Source organism: Harpegnathos saltator, unplaced genomic scaffold (assembly GCF_003227715.2).
Source record: "Harpegnathos saltator strain DR-91 unplaced genomic scaffold, Hsal_v8.6 scaffold374, whole genome shotgun sequence".
NCBI lineage: Eukaryota > Metazoa > Arthropoda > Insecta > Hymenoptera > Formicidae > Harpegnathos > Harpegnathos saltator.
This window is the reverse complement of record NW_020230177.1, coordinates 321,676-347,178: the sequence shown is the minus strand read 5'-3', so window position 1 is coordinate 347,178 and position 25,503 is coordinate 321,676. Positions and strand designations below refer to the sequence as shown.

The following is a 25,503-nucleotide window of genomic DNA, read 5'->3' as shown; positions in this document are numbered from 1 at the left end:
ATGCATTATTTTGTAGCATTTAACACTCCCTCTCTCGTTCTCTCGACATTTTCAAGCCACCAAAATGTATAATTCGAATAATGACAAGAGCTCGCGGTAATCGTCGAAAGAAGCAACGACCTGCACCAAGAGAGGTCGAGATAGCCAACCGTCATCGCGGAAAACAGGCAACAATGAGATAATTCGCGATGCGGCGTGATTCTCGTGTGATAACGAGGTGACGGGCAACAATTTGCCGACAGATGCAACTGAACGAGCTTAATCAGACTCGAAATAATCCGCGAGGCTCGCGCATAATGTCACGTACAGCAGCAATACCAACGCTTCGAAACGTCCGAAAGGAAAAATCCGAAATTACTTGCTGCACGAGCCGATATATCGCATTCGAAGATTACAATATTCCAGAAAGTACCAAAGTTACGTTTCAATTCAATTAATACAGACCGCGATCGTCGCGGCCGGCCATTCGTTATCAGAAAATCGCCGGCACACCTGTTGACATATTTTTATTTTACGTCGAGAAACAAGCGTCGTCTCTTAGGCACACGCGAACGTGTAACGACTGCTTATGTTTCGAGCGTGCACAAGCCCCGTGTAAATCGATGCCCATCGGAGCCACACGAGGCGAAACACGAAGAGGAGGAGGTCCTCTTTCGCCCGTCCTCGGAATCCTCGCCCCCACCGACCCGGCTCGCGTGCGCGTCCTGATTCGCGGCGGGATCCTTATGCGATCGAACGTCACCGATCTAATTTTCTCTTTCGCGACGAAAGGAGAACCGCGCGTCCGCCTGTCGCAAGAGAGAAAGACAGTCACGTTAAATCCGCGTGTATCGACCACGACCACCACCACCGCCATCGCCATCGCCACTATCCCCGTGGTCGAGAGAGACACACTGTATGATGAGACCGTCCCTTTCATCTGCTTCCAGGTCACAGGGCGCATACGGTGTACGTAGGCGTGCACCTGCCGGGAGAGAGGAGACACCGCCGCCACCATAAACACCATCATTCACAACGGCAATCGTACCCCTGCGGTAAGGAGGATGCCGACAACGAAAGGTCGAGTAAGTCGATCCTCCTTGTCTTACACTCGCGCCGAGCCCCGATCGACCCCGCTAATGATGTCGCATTACGAGATATTCCCGAGCCCGTTCAAATACTCCGACCGCGCGCGGAAAGTATGTCGCGTAATGACGACGGGAACGAGCGCGAGCTGTGTGAGAGGCTCGCGGTAGTCTCGAGACGCCGCCCGCGGAATCGTTCTCGTTGATTGTTAACTTCGGGACGTCGAGGCGAATCTTAAATCGTGCGTCGAGTGTACACCGTTTCCGCGATACCGGATAGAGACATCGCGATTTCAAAGAGCGAGCTCGACAAAAGGAGCGCCACGAGCTCGTTCTTTGTACTCGAAATAGCTCATACGTCCTGCGAGCGTTCCACGCTCGGTGCAAGCCGGATTGCAACACTTTTTTTGCTCATTGCACTTCGCGAACGTATCTGTTCTCTCTTCCTCTTTCTCGACCGGGAAGGAGATTTGCTTTCTCTAAACCACTCTTGGACGATGAATTTTTCCGTCGGACAGCCCGGCGGTCGATCGTGGATCTCTTCCTCCGGCGGGAGTTCGTGCCGTCAAATGAAAACGATCCATCTTGAAAGCGTTCATGGAAATGTCCGCTTTCCATGAGCGCATTTTCGCAAGAGAAAGATTCACGATCGACCCTCGAAGATTCATCGGGCTAAGAGTGCCGTAAACTGCCATCCGCTGGGACTAAGGGACTCAATCGTTCAGCCGCACGTGCGATTTTTATTCCCGCGGCGCACGTGTAAACAAGCAATGCCGCGGCAATGCGTGATGCATTTCTGTCGATAGACGGATGTTTCAAATTCCACGGCTTATTAATGGAACGCGCCGCACTGCAGCGGACACGCCGGTAATTCGCGTGGGTGGTGCGTCGCGATGCGTTTAATTATGCGCATGATGTTACGTCGCGAGCCCCTCCGAGGGGGCTCAAGAATACGTGAACACGAGAATACGCGAATGCGCGAGACCCGGGGTATACCGCTGAGCAGGTTGACGCATCCTCGCGCGCGAGGAAGTTTCCTCGTGACGATAAAGTTGCACTTCCCCGCTGGATCAACGTCAGCGATCCCGGGTCGCGGCGAGCGGGCAAAACGCGCGAAATCCCGCTCTCTCGAGCGACTCGCGCCGGCTTAAATGAGTTTATTTCGACAAAAACGCGCTCCGGCTTCGACGGGGAGACGAGCTCAAAATGTGCCGGGGGGACTCAAGGCGAGCCGAAGAATGAGGTCAAGGGGCGAGTGCTCAGACGATCGCGTAACCATACAGTCGCTCGCGCTCGAAACTCGCAAGCTCCTCTTGCCGCCTTGCGACGGCCGCCCTTATCGCGCTGCGCTAAGATTTCGTCGGTCGACACGGAACGTGCGTGCACGTTGCGCGCGAAGATGCACCGAGAAATGCGCGTTTTAACAATGAATTCGTCGTCGGGCGTCGTAGTACGGTGGCACGGCGCTTGTACTATTTGCAACGCTCGACATTTGGCATCGACGCGCGATTGCGTTTCTCGCACGCTCCAAGAATGGCTCGCGTATATATGCAAATTTCCCACGAACGCGAGAAATCGATTCCCGCTGCTCACTTCTCTCGTTCACTCGTTTTTTCTTTGCCCCCTCCACCTTCTCGCTCTTTCTCTCTCTCTTTCTCTCTCTCTCTCTCTCTCTCATTATTTCTCCACCTCTCTTTCTCTCTACGTCGGTACTTTTTTTTAATAATCCCCTTGGCGAAATGTTACGGACGTACGTATATGCGAGAAAAGTCAGAAAAAGAAATATAACTGCCGAGAGCCGTCGTTTCCGACCAATTTTGCAATGCCAATAACGATCTGTGCCGGTGGCAAATTGTTATTTTGCCGAATATTATGTTTCACGCAGAAACGACCTCGACAAAATAATCGCCGTTCAAACATTCTCTTTATTTATCGGATGCGGAGCCGCTTTCGATGGTAAATACGCGGACGTTTTAATCAAACGAAGCCACGAAGCCCGACTTACCGCCGAGCATATAATTCGTGTGCATTTTCGCAGTGCCACGCGGCGGAAATGCATCCGTCGCTTTTCATTTTCGTTGTTTCTCGCTCCGCCGGACGGTCGGATAAATATAGCGTTAAAAAACGGATTGCGCTGGTCTAAAATCGGAACGAGGCCCCCCCCCCCCCACTTTGCGCACCTCGCGGCGGCGCGTGCCTCGCAGTGTCGCGACGGCACCATCATCATTTCGCTCTCGCGAATTTCATCCCGTCGCGAACAATGCACTCGTCCGACTGACCGTGTCGTGAAACTGGGCTACTTTTTTGGCGGAAAAACCGGCCGGGAATGCCGTGGCCTCGACGCGGTGTCGCACTTTTGCGGCGCTATCGAGTTGTACGTGGCAGCCCGCCAACCACTTGTCGAGACTTACCCGGGTGTTCACCCTACTTCTGATACACCGAGTACAGAGAAAGAACCGATATCGACGCGACGCAAAAGGCTCCCGCGATTTTCTTTTTTTTTCAAAAAATTCAGCGCGCGTGATATTTCGCTATGCCGTGCGATGAAATGGGAATAATTCTGTCCCCGAGAGAAAAACAAAGAAAGACCACTTGTTCCTTCTTCGTAATCCTTTCACTGTCTCTTCTCTCTTTATTTTTATCGGTTTGGAAATTTCGGTTTTCGGTAGAATTTAGAGATTCTACGGGAGAGTGAAATGAGAGAGGTGCTGCAGGGGAAAAAGATAGCTGTTGTTTGTCCAATGGTGTACATTGCGAAAAATTTGAACTTGCATTCGACGGGAAACCACAACGACAGGAAACAGGAATGATGCATCGAGTTATCGAATGCCAGTCTGTACAACGCGAGATATTTCCGGGCTCTCGGTGGGTTTTATCGGTTAGAACGTCCGTTAGAAGCGGAAATATTCGATGACGTAATAAATGATTCTACACACCTGGAGATGTACGATGCTATCGTTTTGTTCTATCTCATCCTATTCCCGGCTGCTCCGTCGTGGCACTGACACTAACACAAACACCGACGCGTAAGCCACTGGTTTGACCGAAGAAACGATTATTAATCTTTCGTTAGTCGCAATATCCGGCAGATTCGTTCAAATTACAATACGCATCGCCGTTGCTATATGGCCTCAAGATTCTTTGTCCGTCTTATTACTTATCTATTTACTCTTCACCGTTTTTATGTACTTTAGTGGCCGGTCTATTGGCCAAGTGCTAATGAAAGAAAAATTGTCTCATGAAGCGAAGGAAAATAATGAGAAAATTAATGTATCCGTGAGATACATTGCGACTACTCATGGGCGAAAAAATTGCGACTAACGGAAGGTAAACAAACGCGATGCTGACGAGGAGCCCGATTGAATATTAAAGACTGACGAGGAAATGATGACTAACTTATGTCGATTCACGTATTCCGCGCCGCGGTATGTGTATCTCTCGTCGGCTCAATTCGTACTGATTCGATCGCGGAAAGGCACACGCGAGATAATGGGCGAAAAGGACTGCGTCGCCTGCTGTCCTCGGCCGCCAGATCACAACAATCAATGTTTCCAAAATATACCACGAGCTCGACTTTGGATTCGCCTTTGTTCAAAGGCTTATCGCTACTCTGCGTCGAATCCAAACATTTGAATTTCTATCGGTGCACGGAATTACTACAGTACAGTACCAGTTTGTTAATTGTCAATTATTATATTTTTTTCCTAATAATCTTATCTTCGCTTCTCGTGAATCTGCGAATTTATCGAATTTTGTATAAAGCCAATCTCTAATAATGATAAATAGATTATGAGACAGGAGAACTCGTTTCATTCGCTCATTAACTTCATGTTATCTATTTTAATTATTTAATATTTGCTTATCGTGTTTTTTAATTATTTAATATTTGCTTATCGTGCTTGTGGTTCAATCACGCGTTGATATTCGATTCAATTAATATCTAGCTTGTGGAAATTGTGAGAATAATAAAGCGTAGGTATATTTGAAATAATCGAATAATTTAGTAGCTTGTACAGTGTTGCACCTCGAGATTTCCCCCAAATGATTCTTCGAATTGGACAAAATTCGCAAGATTGACGTAGGAGCAGAATTCGATTCGGAGTATTGTCTTTCCTCCTCATACGATTTCAGTCCGCAATATTAAACGCTTCGAAATGAACAATCAATCGAATTAAGACCTGCGAGTGAAGTTTATTCTAATTAAGAAGGAGGTCTTGTTTTCTCTTTGGATTCTCCTCGGCGTAATTCCGCGGGAGCTTTCCATGTTGCTTAATGGCGAATTAAGCTTTCCGCGATCACGGAAGCTTCGGGCCGAGTTAAGAGCGCTCGAATAGAATCGTCGAGGTGAACTGTCGCGGAATATACTTTATCCAGAAATAAAGAGCTGCATGACAGACGATGACAGAAAGTGATTAATGGTGTTGTTTGACCGTTGACGGGATGGAATATTTACAATAACGACGCGCAAAAACTTTCAGAACATTCAGATCAGTAGACTTCCGAGGCGACTCGACGATTTTCTGAGTTTTTTTCTTCGTGTCGGATGAACCAAGACGCGGCGAGGTACTAAGAGAAAGAATGGGAGGAAAGTGAATTTCTCGAAAGTTTTCGCGGAAAATACACAGGCCGGAGAATCGATGCAATTTCTTAGTCGATTGAGTACAGCGCTAACCACTTAATTTCTGCCAGTCGTCGATATCGAAACGCTCACGTTTCCCTCGTGATATTGCTTTATCTTTCATGATATCTCGATGAAAATAAATTGTGAATATCGAAATACATCGTTTTGATAAACGGCAATGGGAGCATAAAAATAATTTGCGATAAACGGTAATGAGAAAATGATAATAAATCTCGAAAAAGAATATTAATATCGAGAGACACAGGAATTTATCGGTATATTCGTAATTGTCTTTTTAACGACCTTGTCGACAGTCTGCCATCTTATCGCAAGCGTTAGTAAGTGTCTTCGTAAATGCGCGCAAACCAGTAGCTAAATATTGAACGACTTCGACACGTATATTAGTTATCGAAACAAGACAAATAAGATGAATTCTCGGACAAGAGACTCAAGTGCGAACTTCAGCACTTATCGACGACACGGATAAAGCTTCAACTATAATGCGCAAATATAATGAAAATAAGTTGTCAAACTTTATACATTCGGAACGTTTCGATTGTGCTTTTAGCGGATCACGCGCGCGCTTGGGATGAATAAACGAAGATATTTCTCGTCACGAGCGGCTGAGTCAATTCTCGTATTTACATTTGTACTTTGCTCGGGTCGGGAATCCCGATGAAACAATAACGACTCTTTTTCACGTCACTCTGCCATCGCAAGCGACAAATGATTACACTGTATGACAAACCGTTACGTGATAGAAACTGGCGACTGGCTTTCGGTTTTTCTCGCAAAAATGTACCGGTCTCTTCTCCTTTTAAATTTCCCTTCGACTCTCTCCTCTCCACCCCGCCCCGATAACGCGAGAAACAGAGACCGAAAGTATCGGCTAAATTAACAAGTGCCAAAAGCCTCCGTGCGTGGTCCGAATGACACGGCGACAACATTGACGTTGCAGGGCAATTGTTGATGGCGCGCCGAGGTCGTCTCGCTAGCATCTGCGACCCCGCCGGCGAGATGATATGTAAGCCACCCTTATACATACGCACGAGATTCTTTTGTGTGATGCAAAAACGTTTGACACGCTCATGGACCGCTCGTGCATCCTGCAACGCGCGTCGCGACGCGAATCCTCGCCGGGGTTTATCTCTGACGTGCCTCGCCGTTATATTCCACGGTCGCACGGCACAGGATTCGACGACCTCGCGTCTTTTCACGAGACCATCCATCCATACGCCGCGTCTCCGCGCATCATTGTGATCGCGTCGATGCAATATTTTAAGCGTCGTCTACAATGGCAGTAAGCAGTAAGAAGTAAGCGTGAACAGTAAGAAAAGGACCAACCACAGTCGATTATTTTTATCACAATCGACTGTGATTGCTTTATTTCTTTTACTGCTTACGCTTACTTCTTACTGCTTACTGCCATTGTAGACGACGCTTTAGACTTTAAGCCTAATCGGTCGCACGTGCGCGCGTGACTCGTCCGACAAAATATCGAACGATCGCGATAATACGCGCGTCAACGTGTGCCTTATCGGGCACACAGACGCTAGACATAGTTTCTGTATCGCGATGGACATCGTAATGGACATTTGCTCATTGTTATCATCATGTAAAGTAAAGACGAATGTACGACCGTCTCGAGGGCGCAATCAGTATGCATAAGTGCGCGCTACAGCGCGCACATTCGAAACCGCCGCACATGTCGAATACGGATTATGTATACCGAGGAATAACGTCCGGGTTATTTAACAGTTACGGGGTTATCAGTTACGATGAATACATATCGCCTTGCGGGATGTACGGACGATGCCAAAATTTATCGGAGCACCACGACACACCACGTAATTCCGGAGCAGGGTAATAACGCTGTTTACGTGTGTTGCGCGATGCAAGCGTGCGGGCGCGAGTGTACACGCGCGATGAAGATGTTACTTTGTGTTACGGTAAACCGGAGCAATCACGCGACGGGAAATTGTATTCTTTTGAAATTGCATCGCGTTACGTAGCATACAGTATAGAAAGATCTGATTTGAACAATTAAGTGTGTATACTTGAGCATACTTTTAAGTTCCTCTTCTTTTGTTTCGAGAGTTCATGATACTTGCTGCAAGTTTTCTCAAGAAGAGAAACTCCGAGCTCGAGGGGATTCGCTTGCAAAAAGTAGTGCGAGAAATGTGCAACAGCAAAAATGTAACGCGTCCGACACGTCACGGGGAACAATAATTCAAAGCGTATAAATAATCGGAAGCGCATCTGTGTTAGAAACGCTTTGAGCAACCTCTTAGTAAGCTCAGCTGAAGCATTCGAAGTAATTTAGCTAATGCAACAGTCCTCCTCGCCCCGACAACAGTTATAAATAGAGGAACAGGTTGGCGGAGAAACCCGCGCGTTTTCGTGGTCTTCCTTCTTTGTTACTTAAATATTAAAATAGTGTTTTACCCGACTCTGAGACCGACATACACGTACACTAAATATCTGGAACAACAGGTTACACGATCGTTCTTAGCTGGAGGGGCCCTGTCTCTTTTGCTCTGCTTTCTATGTGTCTCTTCTCTCTATTGTTCTCTCTGGAAGAATTTTTCTAACGTGCATGCGTCATCTATCGTAGTCGCGCGCTCGCGCGAGTCTACACTTATATTTACGCATACGTATACAGTATATTTTATGCTTCTCGGTGGATCGATCAACGTCAACCCTCCCTCATTCCGCCTCGAAATTAACGCGATCATGCCGTAAGACGCACCCATCAGATCAGCGTCGATACTTACTCCCCCTCCTCCTTCATTGCGTTATACATGTCTCGCAAAAATTGTTATAGATGGATTTTTGTTTATTATTGTGTTTGATCCATCAGTCCTCATCGAATCTTCTTCCTTCATCTTGTGTCCCGATATTTCTCTCTCTCTCTCTCTCTCTCTCTCTCTCTCTCTCTCTCTCTGAATATGAACTTCGTTGTATACAATATTCCATGTGTGGGGAAGAATCTATTTTCTCATTTATATAATATACGCTACGCAGTGTTTTCTTTCTCCTTTTAATTCTGTACATTATGTATAGACTAGAAAATTCGCTGGGATGCGCAGAGAATGAAATGCGACGTGGCATGTTTCAGGAATCGATAGCTCAACTGCTTGCACACATCGCTCTGCACGTAATCGGGAACGATTGCCTTGATAATCTCGCTGTTATTCTTCAAGCGTGAGCTCTCATAAACATTATCGTTAATTAACTCTTACACGCATACATGCGCACATCTATACATCGGATAACATTGTGTACATAATGAAAATTCGAAATCTCAATCTCAGCACTCGTTATAATCGTCAAGATATATATTCTACATATTTTCTACATCCATCAAAGTACTCTTTAATCGCATCTAGATGAACATTCTTTGCGCGAGCAATGTTCATTTATCACGAAAATCTTCATCGATCTTTCGCCTGTTCATTATCTCTTGTCGTATTTGACGTATACTCTAATGTGTCTCAATCTCTTATATAAGTATTATATATATATATATATATTCTTATATATTCTTTATATTTTATTATATTTATATATATTTCTTCCGTTTTTGTCTGCGAATGCAATTTCGCGCGCACACATTCATCAATTCATTCTCTCTCTAACTGTTTAGTCACGCCGCCGGCGCAGAGGGTGCAGTTCATCCTCGGCGAGGAAGTTGGTGACGATGCGCACGAGTCGCATCCGTTGTTCTCGGAGATGGAGGAGCTCGTCAAGGATGGCGACGAGATGGAATGGAAGGAGACCGCGAGGTAAAGTTCGAACTGATGCCGAACTCAACTCGTTGATTTAACCCTTTGTATCGCGGACAAGCCTCCCCCCTTCCAGTACGCAACGACGTTACGCATCGGAATTGTCGCGCTTTCTAGATATTATTTCATAATACGACAAAGATACTATGGAATTTTTTTCATTTCTCACGCGCTACAACGATGCGCTCTAAAAGAATAAAATCGTGCAATCGTTGCGTCCCTTCCAGTTTTTCCAATTTTACATAGAAATATTTTTAATACATTTTCTAAAATATTCAATGTATTTTTCAATGTATTTGGACGCTGTGCTCCTTCCGATATGGAAAATTAAATAACAGGAGCAAAGACAGATAAAAAGAGCAAAGAAAGAGAGCTGTTTAAGCGTTGTTTAGAGTGTATTAAGAGGACACGTAAAGTGAATCAAAATTAATATTCATTTACTTATTCCCATGTCTGAAATACGTTTAAGATAAAAGATAATGATAATTTGCGTATATTTTTAAGATTAAAAAGAAGAGCTCGAAATAATATCGCGCGGACTATATTTTTTATACATGCATATATTCGACGCGCAGGTGGATCAAGTTCGAGGAAGACGTCGAGGAAGGTGGCAATAGGTGGAGCAAACCTCACGTAGCCACATTATCGTTACACTCGCTGTTCGAGCTGAGGAGCCTCATCTTAAACGGAACTGTCATGCTCGACATGGAGGCGGTCAGTTTGGAACAGATAGCCGATCTCGTTCTCGATAACATGATCAACAAGGGAGTGCTACAGATCGAATTGCGAGAGAAAGTAAGAAGACGCAGGGAATAAAATATCACGTGTGCCACGAAAATAGACAAATCTTCGTGACATTTCTCCGAAATAGGTCGTGCGAATACAATTAGAAACTTACTTTGACGTTAAATATAGTGCACACAAAGTTCGCTGCTAAAGTTCATACGTTCCCGTTAAAATGGGAGATAAATTATCGGTCACACGAAGATAGCAACGTTATTGAATAACACCGTTTCCACGAGGAGTCCGTTGTTGATTGGTCTGTTGACGATTAAAAAATTCAAGAGTTTGAAATTCTATATTAAATCATTCGCGTTGCTCCTCGCGCGCGAATCGATATCGCACGCATGCATGCACACGTGCATACGCACACATACATATACGTATGTATCTTGATCGATCGATCTGACGAAGTATTAATATCGTTCCAGGTGAGAGAAGCCCTCCTTGTCAGGCATCGACATCAGCACGAAAGGCGCAAAGACAATAACATGTCGAGGTTACCGATCATAAGATCGTTAGCTGAGATAGGACGCAACCATTCCTCGTCGAAGAGTAAGTTTCACGTTACTGCGTCGTCTCAGTGTCGGTAATTACTTTTTTGACAGGTCGCCGATGGCTACACGAATAATGTACATAGTCTCTAATATATCAAACACACGGACGCGCTCTCTCAAGTTTGTGAGAAAACAGAGACTGCTCCAGCGTAATTAGCACCGCATATTTTTGCTTACTTAATAACTTCCGCTGTCTCGACGTGCGAGCGCGAGCGCTTTTTTTCTTCTTCTCCCTCAAGTTCATTTTATGATTATGTTTATATTTACTTGACTCCTCTTCCGTAATTATTTTGCGTTTCTTGTTAATTTTTTTCGTGTTACGATGTTATCCTTTCATTACCTAAATTAGCCAAAGTTTCTTTCGATCTCTTTTTTACGCACGACTCTCCTAGTGGCACGGTATAATCGTTCTTCAACGAAATGCAACGACAGCAATATGAGATCAATCAATTAGAGAAAACGATCATTTTCGGAAGCCGAGCTGTTAGAAGAGTCTGCGAGTCCCCGAGTTGTGATTTAAGTTGATTTAAGTTATGCTTCTTTTAATTTCTAATCCTGATTTTGTTTGCATTATTACCTGCATTTTCGTTGAAGACCACCCGGACGGCGGTGGCGTGACGAAAGAGCCGGTTCCCCCCGGCCGAGGACGTGCTAACCTTGCTAAAAACACGTACGACACAATCGACATTTTCAGATTGCGACTGTTCATGTGGTATGCATGCCTTGTTGACGTCAGATTTGCAGGAGCGTCGCGAACCCAAGGAAGCTTACATGCCCTCCGTCGCCCGCAGCAGCAGCTGCCCAAACTCGAACACGGCCCCGCTGTCGAAAGAGGCGAAAGACCTCAAAGGGCCATATCTTCTAGTTCCAGGTACCACTCAGGCCAGTCCGCTAAGCAGCCTTGGATTGCGGTGCTTTTGTGGCTTTTCTAACCACACCCCACCGGAACAACCCACTAACAACTACAACATGCGTGTATCGATCGCCTCGCAAATTCCCGTCCGCTTTGCGCTCGGCCATTCGAATTAACGCGTAAACGTTCACTTTCATGGGTCCTGAGTGTATCCATAATCACGATGTAAATCTCGATGAAACAAACAGAACGAAGATGAAATGAACGGCAGACGCAATCTTTCTGCTCGATTGCGCCAAAGAAAGTAAAGTTTCCATTATACTAATGCACTTTTCTCTTTCTCTCTCTCTCTCTCTCTCTCTCTCTCTCTCTCTCTCTCTCTCTCTCCGTTGTCTTCCGATGTCTCAAGAAACGACAGCTTACGAAAGCGTCGCGAATTTAGAGAGCGAGCGATACACTGGGCTGTAATATAGTATCATGCGTGTAACAACGCGAGTGCTGATCGAGCGAGGATCAAGGAGGTGACCTCGATCCTTCGTTAGATCCGCAACGCGTTGGATCTACTAGCCATCATGGTCATTTGTGTTTCCCGAAACCATCCGATTTTTCTCGGTGATGGATCGGTGGTGGTGGATTGTCCATGTTAATTGATCGCCAATGTAGAGAAATCGCCAAGCAAGCGAATCATCGAGGCTGCTCGTCGCTCGCACCCGTCGAATCGATCGCTCAAACCACCCCCACTCCAGTGGCCGATCAGGTCGACAAATCTGTGACTCACCATCGTTTTCTGTTTTCTTTTGTCAGACGAATTCGGCATACCCCACGTGGTGGGATTCACGACATGGTTCGCGATGTGTCCGCTAAAAGGTAGTTAGCTCGCCAGGTGGTTTATTCTCGATTCCATACGAATCTCTGCACACAATTCTACTACTATTATTACTACACCATGTCTTCCGTCTATTCTAGAGTCTCTTCTCTCTGTTGTTATATCTTTCGTATTCTCTATCACTCGTAAAAAAACTCGCGATCGACGCGCCTCACCAGACGGTCTCGTCGATCCCGCCACTTACTATTTTAACTATCTCGATGGAACTATGACTGTCTGACTGTAGAGATTGTTGCACACGAACTTTTCGAATTACATTTCGTCGGGCCATTACCCGCGCGCGAGACGAGAATCACAAAGATCGCACAATAATCCCAGTGGTGTTCACGTCGTCGCGCGAACGCCTGAGATGTCGTTCGCGATCGCGATCAAACCGCGTTGAACCACCGCGGTTAGTAGCCGCGAAATTGACTACGTTCGCGACGACGGGAAAAACAATGAGGTGACTGTCCGTCGAACGCGTGTCCTCGTGTCACGAGAGAGCAAAAATCGACGACGTTGCGATGCGGATAACGCGATTTATAACGCTTGCGACTTGCGACTGCGCTTGCGATGCGCGGCGGTCGATTCCGCTGCGACGAACGTGGAGATGCAAGTTGATCGTTAAAGTCAACCCGATCGATTCCTCGGTGTCGGGGTTATCCTGAATATTCTCGGTAGTTATCGAGGTGGAATTGTGGTTGCCAACCCTCAAATACGCCCGCACTGTGAGAAGTGGATTGTGGTTGCGGAGCATAATACGCATTCTCGCCACATATTCGGCATTAAATACAGCCGTCCAATTACGATTCTCTCATTGAATCGCAGCTACGCTTAACGCCGGCCCAGGCAGACGCGGAAATTGTGCAAATCGGATGTACGGGCGTATTTAGCGTCGATCGCGCAGAGGGGTCTCGACACTTCAGATGGTACTTTAATGTGTGTTTGCGAGTAAACAGTTCAGTTCCTCCGCCGTACATGACATTATTGCAATTCATCGCTCGCGGTATCATTGTCCACCGATCAACACGCACGCTCCCCGTTGACAACGTAGACCGACGTTTACAATTCCGATCACGAGGCATGGAACTTTCGTAGTAATCGTACTATCGTACTACTATGTGCATGCAATTCCATGTAAATCCTGTCTAACGTATATTTATTACTACTAACTGTGTATCTGTGGTTCTCAGTGTTATAATCGACTAATATCTTTTCAGTATCCCAGCTAAAGTAATCCTCATTGTCCTCGTGAGAGAAGCGAAAGATGCATACATGTGTGACGTGTTATCGTAATCGAAACACCGACAGCTGATAATTTAATCTTCTCCCGCAATTCTTTCCTTTCCTCTCTGAAACCTGTGCGGCAAATCTAAATTCTCTTCTCTTTTCCTTCAAAAATCGTACTCTCCAAGGGGCGATACTTTTTACGCTGCGAAAACGCTGTCGAATGGTCGTCGGTGTGTATGTATGCGCGTGCATCTGCAATCGTCGCAAAAAAAAAATCACGCCTTTGCGAATCTTTCCGAAGCAAAGTGCACAACACCTCGTCGTGGTAGCAACCGTGTTTATACCTGTCCGCTAAGTGGCGAGAATGCGCGAGCTGTTTGAGCTTTACGGCCGCTGTGAAACTCGCTGACGTACATGTGAAAATGGAATGACGTTAGGGAAACATTAACGCGCGGTGACGTCGGCCAAGAAAATTTACGCGATGTCGTAGCTATTTACCGTCGATTGCACAGCCCGACCCTGACGTGCCGCGCGGCGCACGGTGGCACTTTCCACGTAAAAATAGAAACGGTTGCACGTGTAATACTCTCTTTCTCTATTTCTTATCTCTCTCCTTCTCTCTCTCTCTCTCTCTCTCTCTCTCTCTCTCTCTCTCTCTCTCTCTCTCTCTCTCTCTCCCTCTCTCTCTCTTTCTCTCTCTCTCTCTCTCTCTCTCTCTCTCTCTCTCTCTCTCTCTCTCGCTCACCTTGCGATAACATTCAGCGATCAACGCGTACATGAAACACTCCGGAACGAAACTGTTCGCCCGCACGCGACGTTTCCTTCCCGGATTAGAATTCGAGATCGAGATTAAAACGTTGCCGTGCGCAATGAGACGGCTACACTCTTAACAGCGACAAATGCCGGACTATCCCTTTCGCATAGTAACGATACCCGATGGAGACGGATAAGTGAAACTAATTACGACCAATAACACAAGCACGCACAAAGTATCGTCATCTCGCGCGAATGTCGCAACGAGAATCCACGTCGTCGGTCTGTTCGAGACTCTCGATCGAGATCGATACGTTGCCGAGACGTTGTCGGGAGACTCGTCACGACGACGTCACTGCCTCCTTATTGCCTCCCTTGCTCGCACTGCTCGTCCTTTGTAAATAAACGACGCTCCTGGTGTTGTGTTTCATGCTCATTTTTAGTGGAGGAATCGAATTCCGCTCCGGCGATCGCCGGCGCAACAAGTCAGGGCAGTGGAGCAGCGCTGAATGCTGGTAGCCGCTTCCTTGCGATACCCGGCAATCCCGGTAAACCGCTTTTCTGTGCTCGCTTCTTACACTCTGCTCAGAGAACACACCTTCACACACTTACGAGCCTCGTTGAGTCCGTTCCTCGTTGAAGCTCCGTACACGTACACGTAGATCATGTATACACCCGCAGTAGCAAATTGGCCGCGCCGTGTCGGCGTCGCGGGCGTCCACGAGCGGAAGACCGCCGTGAGATCCCGCGGGAGCCGAACGCTTTTTTGCGATGCGACAGCGAGAAGCTCTCCGCGAATTCGTTCGGTTCGTTCGCGACCGAAGCCTGGAATTAACGCGGTTGTTCTTACACGCGACAACGATAGTCGAGCTGCGGAAAAGCGCCAAGCGTCATTATTTCTCCTACCTATGCCATTTCAAACCTATGCCATCAAACGAGCTCGAGGCGAAATACGCGCAGCGACTTACATCTGTTTTTTTATTTATCGCTCTCCTGTTTACTTTTCACTTCCTTCCGATCTGCAGCAACGTCCGAATATTTAGTTACATATCTCCGGGTGAGCATTCGCTCGCCGAAGATTGCTAGGAATATCGAGCGACATCTAAAGTGGAGTCGTCGCTATCACGACCTTCCTTTTCTCTCTCTTCCCCCCCCCTCTCTCTTTCTCTCTCTTCCTCTACGATAAAACTATCGGGGAAATTTACGGTGCGGATTATCCTTGCAAAAGATTGTCCGTAAGCGTCCTTGGCATTTGACCGGCGGCAAGGGTCGCCGTACCAAGTACGCCGGCTTCCGATCGATCGCGTAGAAGTTCATTTAATCCGCCTAATCGAATCCGTCTGCGTTCATACTGTCGATTTTACTACGTTGATCCACGATTGGAAGTGGCTTCGGTTGTTTCGCGATCGCGCGCGATCATCTCGGCAGCGCGATAGCGCATAATTCAATCTCGAGAAGTATCGCCTTCGCAATCAACAACGTATCCCTTCTTCGATTACGCGCGATTTATATCGCAGACCGTTGAGCCGATTACTTGTCGCTCCGTTACTTGTAGATCCGGTTTAATCGCGCCGCTTAATGAGAACTGGTTGCAGCGCCAAGTAATTTCCTCCGTAAAATCGCGTATTTAATTCGCGAAATTCGGAGATATAACGCGAAATTAGTTTGTCATTCGCCTCAATGAGCATCGCAAGCGCGATAAAACGCAGCACTGTCGAATTATCCGCGCGATTATACGGATGCACAGTGAGAAGTGCCGTTGCGTTTCGCAATTGACGATCGCCGTGATGCTTTGTACGCCGTTAAACATGATCTCTCTTTCATGAATATTCGCAAGTTTGTAGCATCCACCATAGACGCGAGTTTCATCTCGCGATACCCCGTGGCCGAGTCTCAGAGCCTAAAGGACGTCGCTCGTCTCGATGAGCTCTTATTATCCGCGGTTTGATGTTGTTCGAAATAAACACCGTAAGATGCCTGTTTTAATTTTACGACGCTTCAAACACCGACGCTGTTCTTTCTCAACGCAGCGCTCGGAGAGATTCCTCTGCCGTCTTTCACTCTTTCACGAGCGAAAAGACAAGCTCGTTTCTTCCCCGTGGAGGTTAATGGGAAGTGTGTTTTGAATTCATAGACGGTTTTCGCTCTGGTAGATCAACAACTACCCATTGAAAATTTCCTCACCGTATTTTCCGATCCCTCCCCCTTCCCCCCTTCCAGACCTCGTCAGAAGGAAGAAAACGAGACCGCGCGGAAGCTCATGAATTTCCGCAGCGATGTAATGATTTTACGACGAGTTAAAGACGCGTTCTCTCGCCCCTCTTGACTTCTACGAGGAGGCTGCCTGCCTTAAAGCGGAACCAGTTGCACGTAACTGGCTAATTTCGCGAAAGTGCGAATTCGCGCATGGGCGTGTGATATTCGAGCCGTACGAAATCGCAATTTGGTTGGTTAAGAATCCGCAAGCTCACCTAGAGGATTAATGACGCACGGGCGGATGAAACCCGAGTCGAAATATCAGTTCTGCATTAATCCTGCAGAGCAGCTCGTCGAACTTGAGAAATCAATGGAGAATTTTGTGGTGCAAAGCTGTGACAGACTGTTGTCCTACTATTATGCGGCTGATGATTGTTCGATCGTGTTCTAGTCACGTTAAAATCAGAAGCCTCCTGCATAACAAATGACATACCTGGGAATATATGATGCGTCGCCGTCCACGTCTCAGCGGTTTGCGTCTTTCGTCTTGGCTTCCTGATCGAGCATCCTGGCTTCCTGTGGTCCCGTGGTTCGTGACACCCGAATATTCACATGTGACAATGCGCTGACGTTGGCGTTTACACAACATTTTGATATTATGTCAGCAACTTTGATACTTGCACCGATATTAAACCGACACTTGTGTAGATGCGATTCGAACGAAAATTAGGTTATATTACGATGTTGCGTTCCGTATTATTAGCGATCGACAAAAGTGACGTTTTATCGATTTCAGTTTATCTCCGCGTATTTCTCAGCGATTACCTTACATCTCGATTCGGCGATGCGATGTATGCACATCGTTGAAACATTATTAATGTTAACAATCATAAAATAATTGCCGTTACTTGATTCAAATACTTCATACGCGAAAACACGTCGCGACCTCACTGAGCGCGGCGAATTGCGAACTACGATCTGTACCTTCCAGCTGTACTTTTTGTACTCTCTTGCGATTTCTGTTCTTCCTCTTTCTTCTAAAATTGTACATAGGTACTTACCTTAGTAAGTAATTAGTAAGTAGTATATGGAACATATCTACTTGATTTTATGTGCGTAATATATGCGTATTTCATCTTACGTGCAACTGAAAGGAGCAAATCTCTGGTATAAGGATCTTCATAGCCGACGAATAGCCGTAGTCGTAATCGTGAGTCGACGGTAAGAACTGGCCAATCATGTTAAGTATTTTAGAACCGGAAGATTACAACCTTCGAGAATACTCGTTTGTAATTGGTCAATTCATACATTCGTCTTATATTACGAATACGCTAATTCGCCCATGAAAGCACGACCAACCAGTCATCGTTACTTGCCGATTTATTCGCCGGAAATTCAGAAATTGTACTTCTCGCGCGAGATAGTTATTTGTCGGCATATCGTTAACTTCAATTCACGTTGTTCAACTACCAAATGTAAATTTATTCGCGTTCGAATCGTATCTAATCGTATCGACGTGAATGTAATATGAGAGTCAGTGGTAATGCTAATGCTACTGTCATCGATAGTGATAGTGACAGTGTCATGCGATTTTGCATTCGGATCACATTTGTGCGAGCATCAGTGCTAGTGTTGTCAGTGCCAGTGCCACAAAGGAGCATCCAGAGTGCTACGATAAAGCTACCCGAAAAGACAGAATGCTGAATTGGAAAGCCAAGACGAAAGATGCTGGGCGCCGGGACATGATCCCAACGATCCCAAGTAGCACAAAACATCTTAAGATCGTTCTGGACACTCAGGATGTCTTAGGACACTCTTCAGTGCATCCTGGATAACTATCTGGATGATTTTGAAACATCTTTAATACAAGAATGCTATCTGGGATATATCTCTAGATTTGTATAAAATCATTTATTATACAAAAGATTTTTTACTTTAATAAATATCAAATAACTGAAATAAGCTTTTCTTTAAGAAAAATCAGCCAAATTCTTTATATCTTGAAGAAAAGAATATAAATATTTATAAAACATCAAGATGGAATTTAATATTCAATATAATGTTAAACCCTAAGATTCTCCATTGATGCTTTTTCAAATTCGATAGAATTTGCAATATAGAGCAAAAATTTTGGCTCTGGGAGTCATCACTTTCCCATCTTGCTACTGATAGGGGATGTCATTCATGCCATGCTTGAAAAATGCAGTAGGCAGTAAGCCAGATCTCTTTCAGGCCAAGAACCAGGCAGCAATGGCATGGACCGGAGCCCCAGCAGTGTGTCCATCAGCAGGAATCACAGCTCCTCGGCTTTGGAAAATGGAGATGCTAATCACAGGGTTCGTAGATGCACAATTAGATACCTATGTGATTTAATATTGCAACACAAAGATTACTAATGTTTCATTTTGTTCCCAATTACCATATACAAATCATGATTGCAATTAAACATTGCCAAACTATATATCTATCAGTTACTATGTAATTATTAATCTTATGGAAGATATTGAAAGCAAGAAAAGTTTGTCAACTTTTTCTTGATGTTAGATTAGCTAAAAACTTCAGGATTTCAACAGCTATTCATGAAAACTCCAGTATACTATTGTATGATGAAGATATATTCATATCACTCAAAATATTTTTGTGTTGTAAAATTAGAAAAATATCCAAACAAATTATGAATTAATTGTTGCAATATATAAATTTGGATTTTAGTGTAAATATATTCCAATTACAATATGGTACATTATATTATTCAATAAGAATTTTCTCTTTGCATACATAGAATGCAGATTCGTCAGTTGCAATTCAATCAAGTAACAATTTAATAATGTTCTTCATGTAATATGAAACTGAATAAATTTTGATAAATGGTCGACTGCTTCTTCATATTTATAACAGTAATGCTTAATATCGTATATGGATAATAGTAAGAAATATAATTATAGTTTACAAGTTTGCCAATACTAAAGTTTAGTCAGAATTCTCTCTCTTTAATGTCGAGATCACACTTTCCGTTCATGTTAAGTACCATAAGCGACTTAATCTAGGAACCTTCAGCTTTGCTTTCTCATTAGGGTAATACACACTTTATGAGGAAGATACCAGCTGGTGCTGAAGCGAGCAACATCCTCGTGGGTGAGGTTGACTTCCTCGACAAGACACTGTCCGCTTTCATCCGATTGAGCCAGGCCGGGATAATGGGCGACCTGACGGAGGTACCCGTGCCGACGAGATTTATCTTCGTACTGCTGGGACCCATGGTAAGAAACTACGCATTGTGATTATACGTAGTTATAGAAACGGAGGTAAACGCAAAAAACGTTGACGGAAACCTGATTACGATCCATTTAAAAACACATCGTTGTCTCGTTCTCTCATGTCCTCTTCGAAACCCGGATATGTAAAAATTCACCGCACGTACGCTATGCCCACGCTTTAATTAACGCGTCTCATATATGGTAGGAATGAAAAACGTTTGAATTCGCGCGCTTCATGAATTCAAGTGAGATATATAACGGAGTTCTCGGTAGCGACAAAATTTTCGCATCACAGAATCACGTAATGCCGCTCGTAAATATAGCGCCATTTTTTTTTTCCTTATCCGGAAAGCAAAAAGGATTGCAAAACACGTTCCCTTTGGATATGTTTTGAAATAGATGGAAATTCTGAGATCTCTGAAATCAAATTGAAACATCCAACCTTTCCATTATCAATTACACCCTTAAATTGAAACATGTGACAATTACGCTCGCGAAGATTACTAATAGAACTTTGAAGACCATTTAATTAGTATCTAATTTAGCACTGCATCCTAGAATTTAATGCCTGAGCAATTTAACTGTTAGCAAGATTTCATCGTTGAAAGTATATGTTCTACAAGTGTTGTACAAGTCTCATCGATGTAATTTTTAGTTTAGTCAAGATAATGAGTACGAATTTTTGTAATGGATTTATTATTGTTATTAATGTTTCATTTTTTTATTCTAATCTACATTGTAATTATTCCATCATTTCAATTTATATTAAATAACAATGATCTCATTGAATAAACAGATCAGAACAGAAAATGTTTAGGCAGATATCCAGACATGTTCTATTGCGTATAAAAGAGTGCGTCGGGCAATTAATTCAGTGGATTAATTTATCACAATATTTATTTACGATCATCCTGCAGAACAAAAGTAAACAATTAGCATAACCATATGTAGTTCTGGATGTCAATAAAATTGCTTTTCATTTCGCATGACTACATTAGCTCATTCGCGAATTAAGACCTACAAACTTTTAAATCATGTTTCAAAATATATGAGTATTTTACAGCTAGTGGCACCTCACGAGAGTGACGCGTACTATAACCGTAAAGCAGCTGTGAACGATAAGATCTAAGCGATGTGTTGGGGTAGGTCCGGTCCGCATACCGCTGTTCACTGTTCATGCGCATTCTCTTTTCCACACTCCACGTCTGTGACAGATGATACTGACCGCATACACGTAGCAACGAATGAACTTCGGCTTTAATTTATCTATAACGAAACGATATATGTCGTCGCAGCTAGTGAGGATCTTAGTTATTTTGAGCATAGATTAAAATCTTATCACTCATATTTTGTTAATTAATATGTCATGACCTGTCATTTCCGAGCCTGTCACTTTTCGATTTTTCGTGGTCTCTAACTCCGAAATGCGTAATTATACCTCGATGCGGTTTGCTTGGATTATCTTTATTTCAAGCTTAGATTAATGTCTCGTTGCAAATAATTTTGCAACTTATACCTGGTGACTCATCTTTTTCACATTTCACATTTCGATCGATCGTGATCCAATGGCTGCAATTTTTTCATAACGAGTAGACGCACGTCGTTGCGATTTACGAGGATCTTAGTTTTTTTGTGTCTAAATTAAAACCTTTTCATTCATGTTGCGTTATATATTTTAGGATGTTTGTTATTTTATGGATTGTGGCATCAGAATTTCGCAGCGAAAATAAATCTTTGTAACAAATGAGCTGACATGTCTACATGAGGAGAATGTTTATTAGTATTAAGAAGAAAAATTTGTTAAGTCACTGTTGGTTTTTAAAAATAACGCAGATTATGATAAAACACAGTGTTTTTCATTGCTATCAAAATTTTCCCGGAAATAACATTTATATTTTGTAAAAAATACTTATTTTGAAAACAAAATGTATTAAGATATCTCCTTTTTAGAAATAATCACGTTTATATCATTAATTTATATTATTAATAATTCTTGAATATGTATTTGAGATTCGAGATAGCCATCTTATACGTTAGAAATCAACATTCCCCCCCTCCTCTCTCTCTCTCTTTCTCTCTCATATACACGCGTACATATACACACATACTCTGGAATGTCGTTTTTCTTCTCGCATAAAAATAAGTAAAAAAAAAATAAGTAATAAAAATAAAAATAAGTTGTTCATTATTTTCTACGTGATGATTATTCTGTAACAAAAATTATTTCTTGATAAGCAAAAATAATAGTCTATCTTGGTGCCCTATACGTGACTATTCTTTGACGCCTATTTCGCAGGCTTTCACGTTTTCTTTTCGTCTTACCTTTTAAGTAGCCTTTGATATTAAATAATATTTAGCTCTATTATTTCGAAACTATATAATTATGTAATTTGTGATGTGATTTTAAAAATTAAAAGAAAGAATATGTGAAATAAAGAATATTACATTATTAATACAATTGAATGAATTTTCTAAGTTTGAACGATGTTATAAATGTATGATATTCGCTTGTCATGACTTCAGGGTGGAAGTTCAGGTTTCGGCAGAGAGATTGGTCGAGCCATGGCGACTCTGATGTCCGATGAAGTCTTCCACGACGTGGCTTACAAAGCGAAAAATCGAAATCATCTCTTAGCTGGCATCGATGAATTCCTAGATGCCGTAACGGTATTACCACCCGGTGAATGGGATCCAACAATCAGGATAGAACCACCAGCCGCTATACCTTCGCAGGTAAGGAGAATTATCTCCGGACTTGATACATTTCAACGAAACAAGTGTCGCAAAGTACAATATTTTCATTATTGATTTCATTTTTTTCCATGTCCTTCGATTTCAATATTAAACTCGACAAAATTGTTTCGTCTCTTTTCCACAAAATTAATTTTGAAATTCTTAACTTCTCATTGTAACTTGTATTTTTAAAGAGTATCTTGCCGTCTTCGTAATCGTAGACGCATAACGATGATTTCAGGAAGTCAGAAAGAGACCCAAGGAAGAGAAGCCAAAGGAGGAATTTGATGAGGAGGCTGACGAACAAAAGCAAAGGGAAGAATCCGGCCTTGCGAGATCCGGCAGATTGTTTGGAGGACTGATCAACGACGTGAAGAGGAAAGTTCCATTTTATTGGTCCGATTTCAAGGATGCCTTGGCGCTTCAGTGCGTAGCGTCTTTTATTTTCTTGTACTTCGCCTGCCTGTCACCCATCATCACCTTCGGTGGCCTTCTTAGCGAGGCTACCGGTAAAAACATGGCCGCTATGGAGTCGCTAGTCTCCGGCTTCGTCTGCGGTATAGGATATGGCTTCTTCTCCGGCCAACCACTGACTATACTGGGCTCCACCGGTCCAGTTTTAGTTTTCGAGACGATCGTGTACGAATTCTGCAAGTGAGAACCGACAATATTTGATATTCGCGTATCGATTGACTTCTTTCAGCAACATTTGATTTTTCTGAATCAGCCTTTTCTATATAACTTGACAAGTGAAGATAAATTAGACAATACAAAGCATGTCAAATATAAATTCTTGCCTCGCGATCAAGATTCGCTTTCTTTGTATATTATTCCGGGATGATCTGATCAGATCCTCGTTTTCTTCGCAGGCAAGTCGAATGGAATTATATGTCTTTCCGTTTCTGGATTGGCACATGGACTGCTATTATCCTGATGATCCTCGTGGCAATAGACGCGAGTGCTTTGGTCTGTTACATCACTCGTTTCACGGAAGAAAACTTCGCCACCCTCATTGCCTTCATCTTCATTTACAAGGTAAAAAAAATTGACCAACTGTCAATTGCTAATACCTCAATCTGGAATATTGGTTCGATAGAATTTTCTATTTTTCATTTAAAAAGATCTTATTCTAAAAAAACAATTTTTCGTTACAAATATTACAGATATAAATAACTTTTATAGTACTTTTTATATTATTTGTGTGTTATTTTTATGTAAATATTCGTTATATATTTTAGGCAATCGAGAATGTGTTGTCGATCGGCAAGAAGTTCCCCCTGAACACCCACCCTAGTGAAACGTTGGGTTACGATTGTTGGTGTAAACCACCGAACATCACTTTGCCATCCAGTTACGACAATGTGAACTGGACGATGCTGAATCAGACAACATGCGAGGTATCAGAATAATACATGAAGAAGCCAAGTGCGGCAATCTGCTTATTGCTAGCGAATACAGTAAACAGTCCAATTATATTATACGAGGTCTGTACTTTGAACGCACTTGAATCAATCGCCTCCAGTAACAAGATTAAAGCGACCTTTGTTCTTATTATATACGCGTAGTCTTTATAGAGATCGCAATTATAGAAATTGCAGTTACAGCACTGCTCTTTCTCTACCTCGTGAAGTAGCAAGTACAAACATTGCAATCGTGGCTACAGTGGTTCATTTGACGCATTCGCATTCGTGTGCAATAAGAAGCTTGCATAAGCATACAAACGTCTCATTAGGTTTGTCCGTGACGATCAAACGCACAAAGTTTCTTGGCTGCTGCCTCTTGAGAAATTACAAGCTCCTCTAAGGAACAAGATTATTCACCCTATCTGAATTGACGGCGCGACGCGATATCGATCCGATTCACCCTAGAATTCCTCTTTTGACATCATGTTCGTTACTGCCTCTTTCAGAACTACAATGGCACGATGGTGGGCGATGGATGCAGCGCGCCGCATTACGTACCCGATGTGTTCCTCATGTCAATTATCTTATTTATGGGCACGTTCTTGCTGTCGGTGGAACTCAAAGATTTCAAGAATGCTTTGTTCTTCCCCTCAAAGGTCAGTAGTAGGTTATGTTATATGTACATTAATTTAAAATCTTGAAACTGACATAGTAAAAGATCAGCTTTGTTTTCTTAATTAAGAAAGTTACATGGGGCATTTCCATGCAAAGCGTTGCTATATTTAATATTAGATATTTAATTTACGTCGTTTATTCAAATATAATCAATGATTGTTTTTTGATACGTTCGATTGTGCTTTCACTCTTTCGTTTCAATATCTTAGATAACTGCTATTACATTAACTCAATAACTTTTTAAATTCATTGTTAAATTTCTTAGATTTTCTAAATTTCATCATCGCTGAATTTTATTTTTTTCTCTCATAATAATATCATGTCATTTACTTTTTCTTACAGGTGAGGCAAGTGGTGAGCGACTTCGCGGTAATAATCGCGATATTCTCTATGAGCACGTTAGACCACTTTGTGAGTATCCCGACACCGAAGTTGGAAGTGCCGACGGAATTTAAGCCGACATTGGAGGGACGAGGATGGGTGATCTGGCCTTTTCAGCACAATCCGTGGTGGAGTGCTGTCGTGGCGTGCCTCCCCGCTTTATTAGGCACTATATTGATCTTCATGGATCAGCAAATCACAGCCGTTATAGTCAATAGGAAGGAGAACAAGTTAAAGGTGAGCGGTTATAATGTTTTTTTTTTCCCGAATCTCGTTCATTTATTTTACTAACAAAATGCTATTTAAATACGTACTTATATCATTTGAATGATAATTGACGATTGTCTTTT

The 25,503-nt window shown here is 43.4% G+C and overlaps 1 protein-coding gene across 17 annotated transcripts in view; it reads left to right on the top strand.

The window, feature by feature from the left end:
* The window catches only part of Ndae1 (Na[+]-driven anion exchanger 1), a 63,248-nt gene that overhangs the window by 26,792 nt on the left and 10,953 nt on the right, over positions 1 to 25,503 (top strand). For 5 of the 17 annotated variants that reach the window (XR_003113170.1, XM_025300531.1, XM_025300528.1 and 2 more), the window contains 15 exons: positions 930 to 1,064; positions 6,644 to 6,709; positions 9,332 to 9,470; positions 10,046 to 10,265; positions 10,682 to 10,805; positions 11,502 to 11,678; positions 14,952 to 15,056; positions 18,937 to 19,040; positions 19,779 to 19,964; positions 22,485 to 22,694; positions 22,936 to 23,348; positions 23,564 to 23,729; positions 23,933 to 24,091; positions 24,604 to 24,753; positions 25,115 to 25,390. Coding sequence is in view for 15 of the 17 variants with exons in the window: in XM_025300531.1 (XP_025156316.1) it covers positions 930 to 1,064; positions 6,644 to 6,709; positions 9,332 to 9,470; positions 10,046 to 10,265; positions 10,682 to 10,805; positions 11,502 to 11,678; positions 14,952 to 15,056; positions 18,937 to 19,040; positions 19,779 to 19,964; positions 22,485 to 22,694; positions 22,936 to 23,348; positions 23,564 to 23,729; positions 23,933 to 24,091; positions 24,604 to 24,753; positions 25,115 to 25,390 (2,630 nt within the window). In the remaining 2 variants the exon portion in view is untranslated. Of the gene's footprint in view, positions 1 to 929; positions 1,065 to 6,643; positions 6,710 to 7,258; positions 7,549 to 9,331; positions 9,471 to 10,045; positions 10,266 to 10,681; positions 10,806 to 11,501; positions 11,679 to 12,464; positions 12,528 to 14,951; positions 15,057 to 18,936; positions 19,041 to 19,778; positions 19,965 to 22,484; positions 22,695 to 22,935; positions 23,349 to 23,563; positions 23,730 to 23,932; positions 24,092 to 24,603; positions 24,754 to 25,114; positions 25,391 to 25,503 lie in introns of those variants that run through there. The other 12 variants (XM_025300536.1, XM_025300535.1, XR_003113171.1 and 9 more) reach the window with 10 other exon arrangements.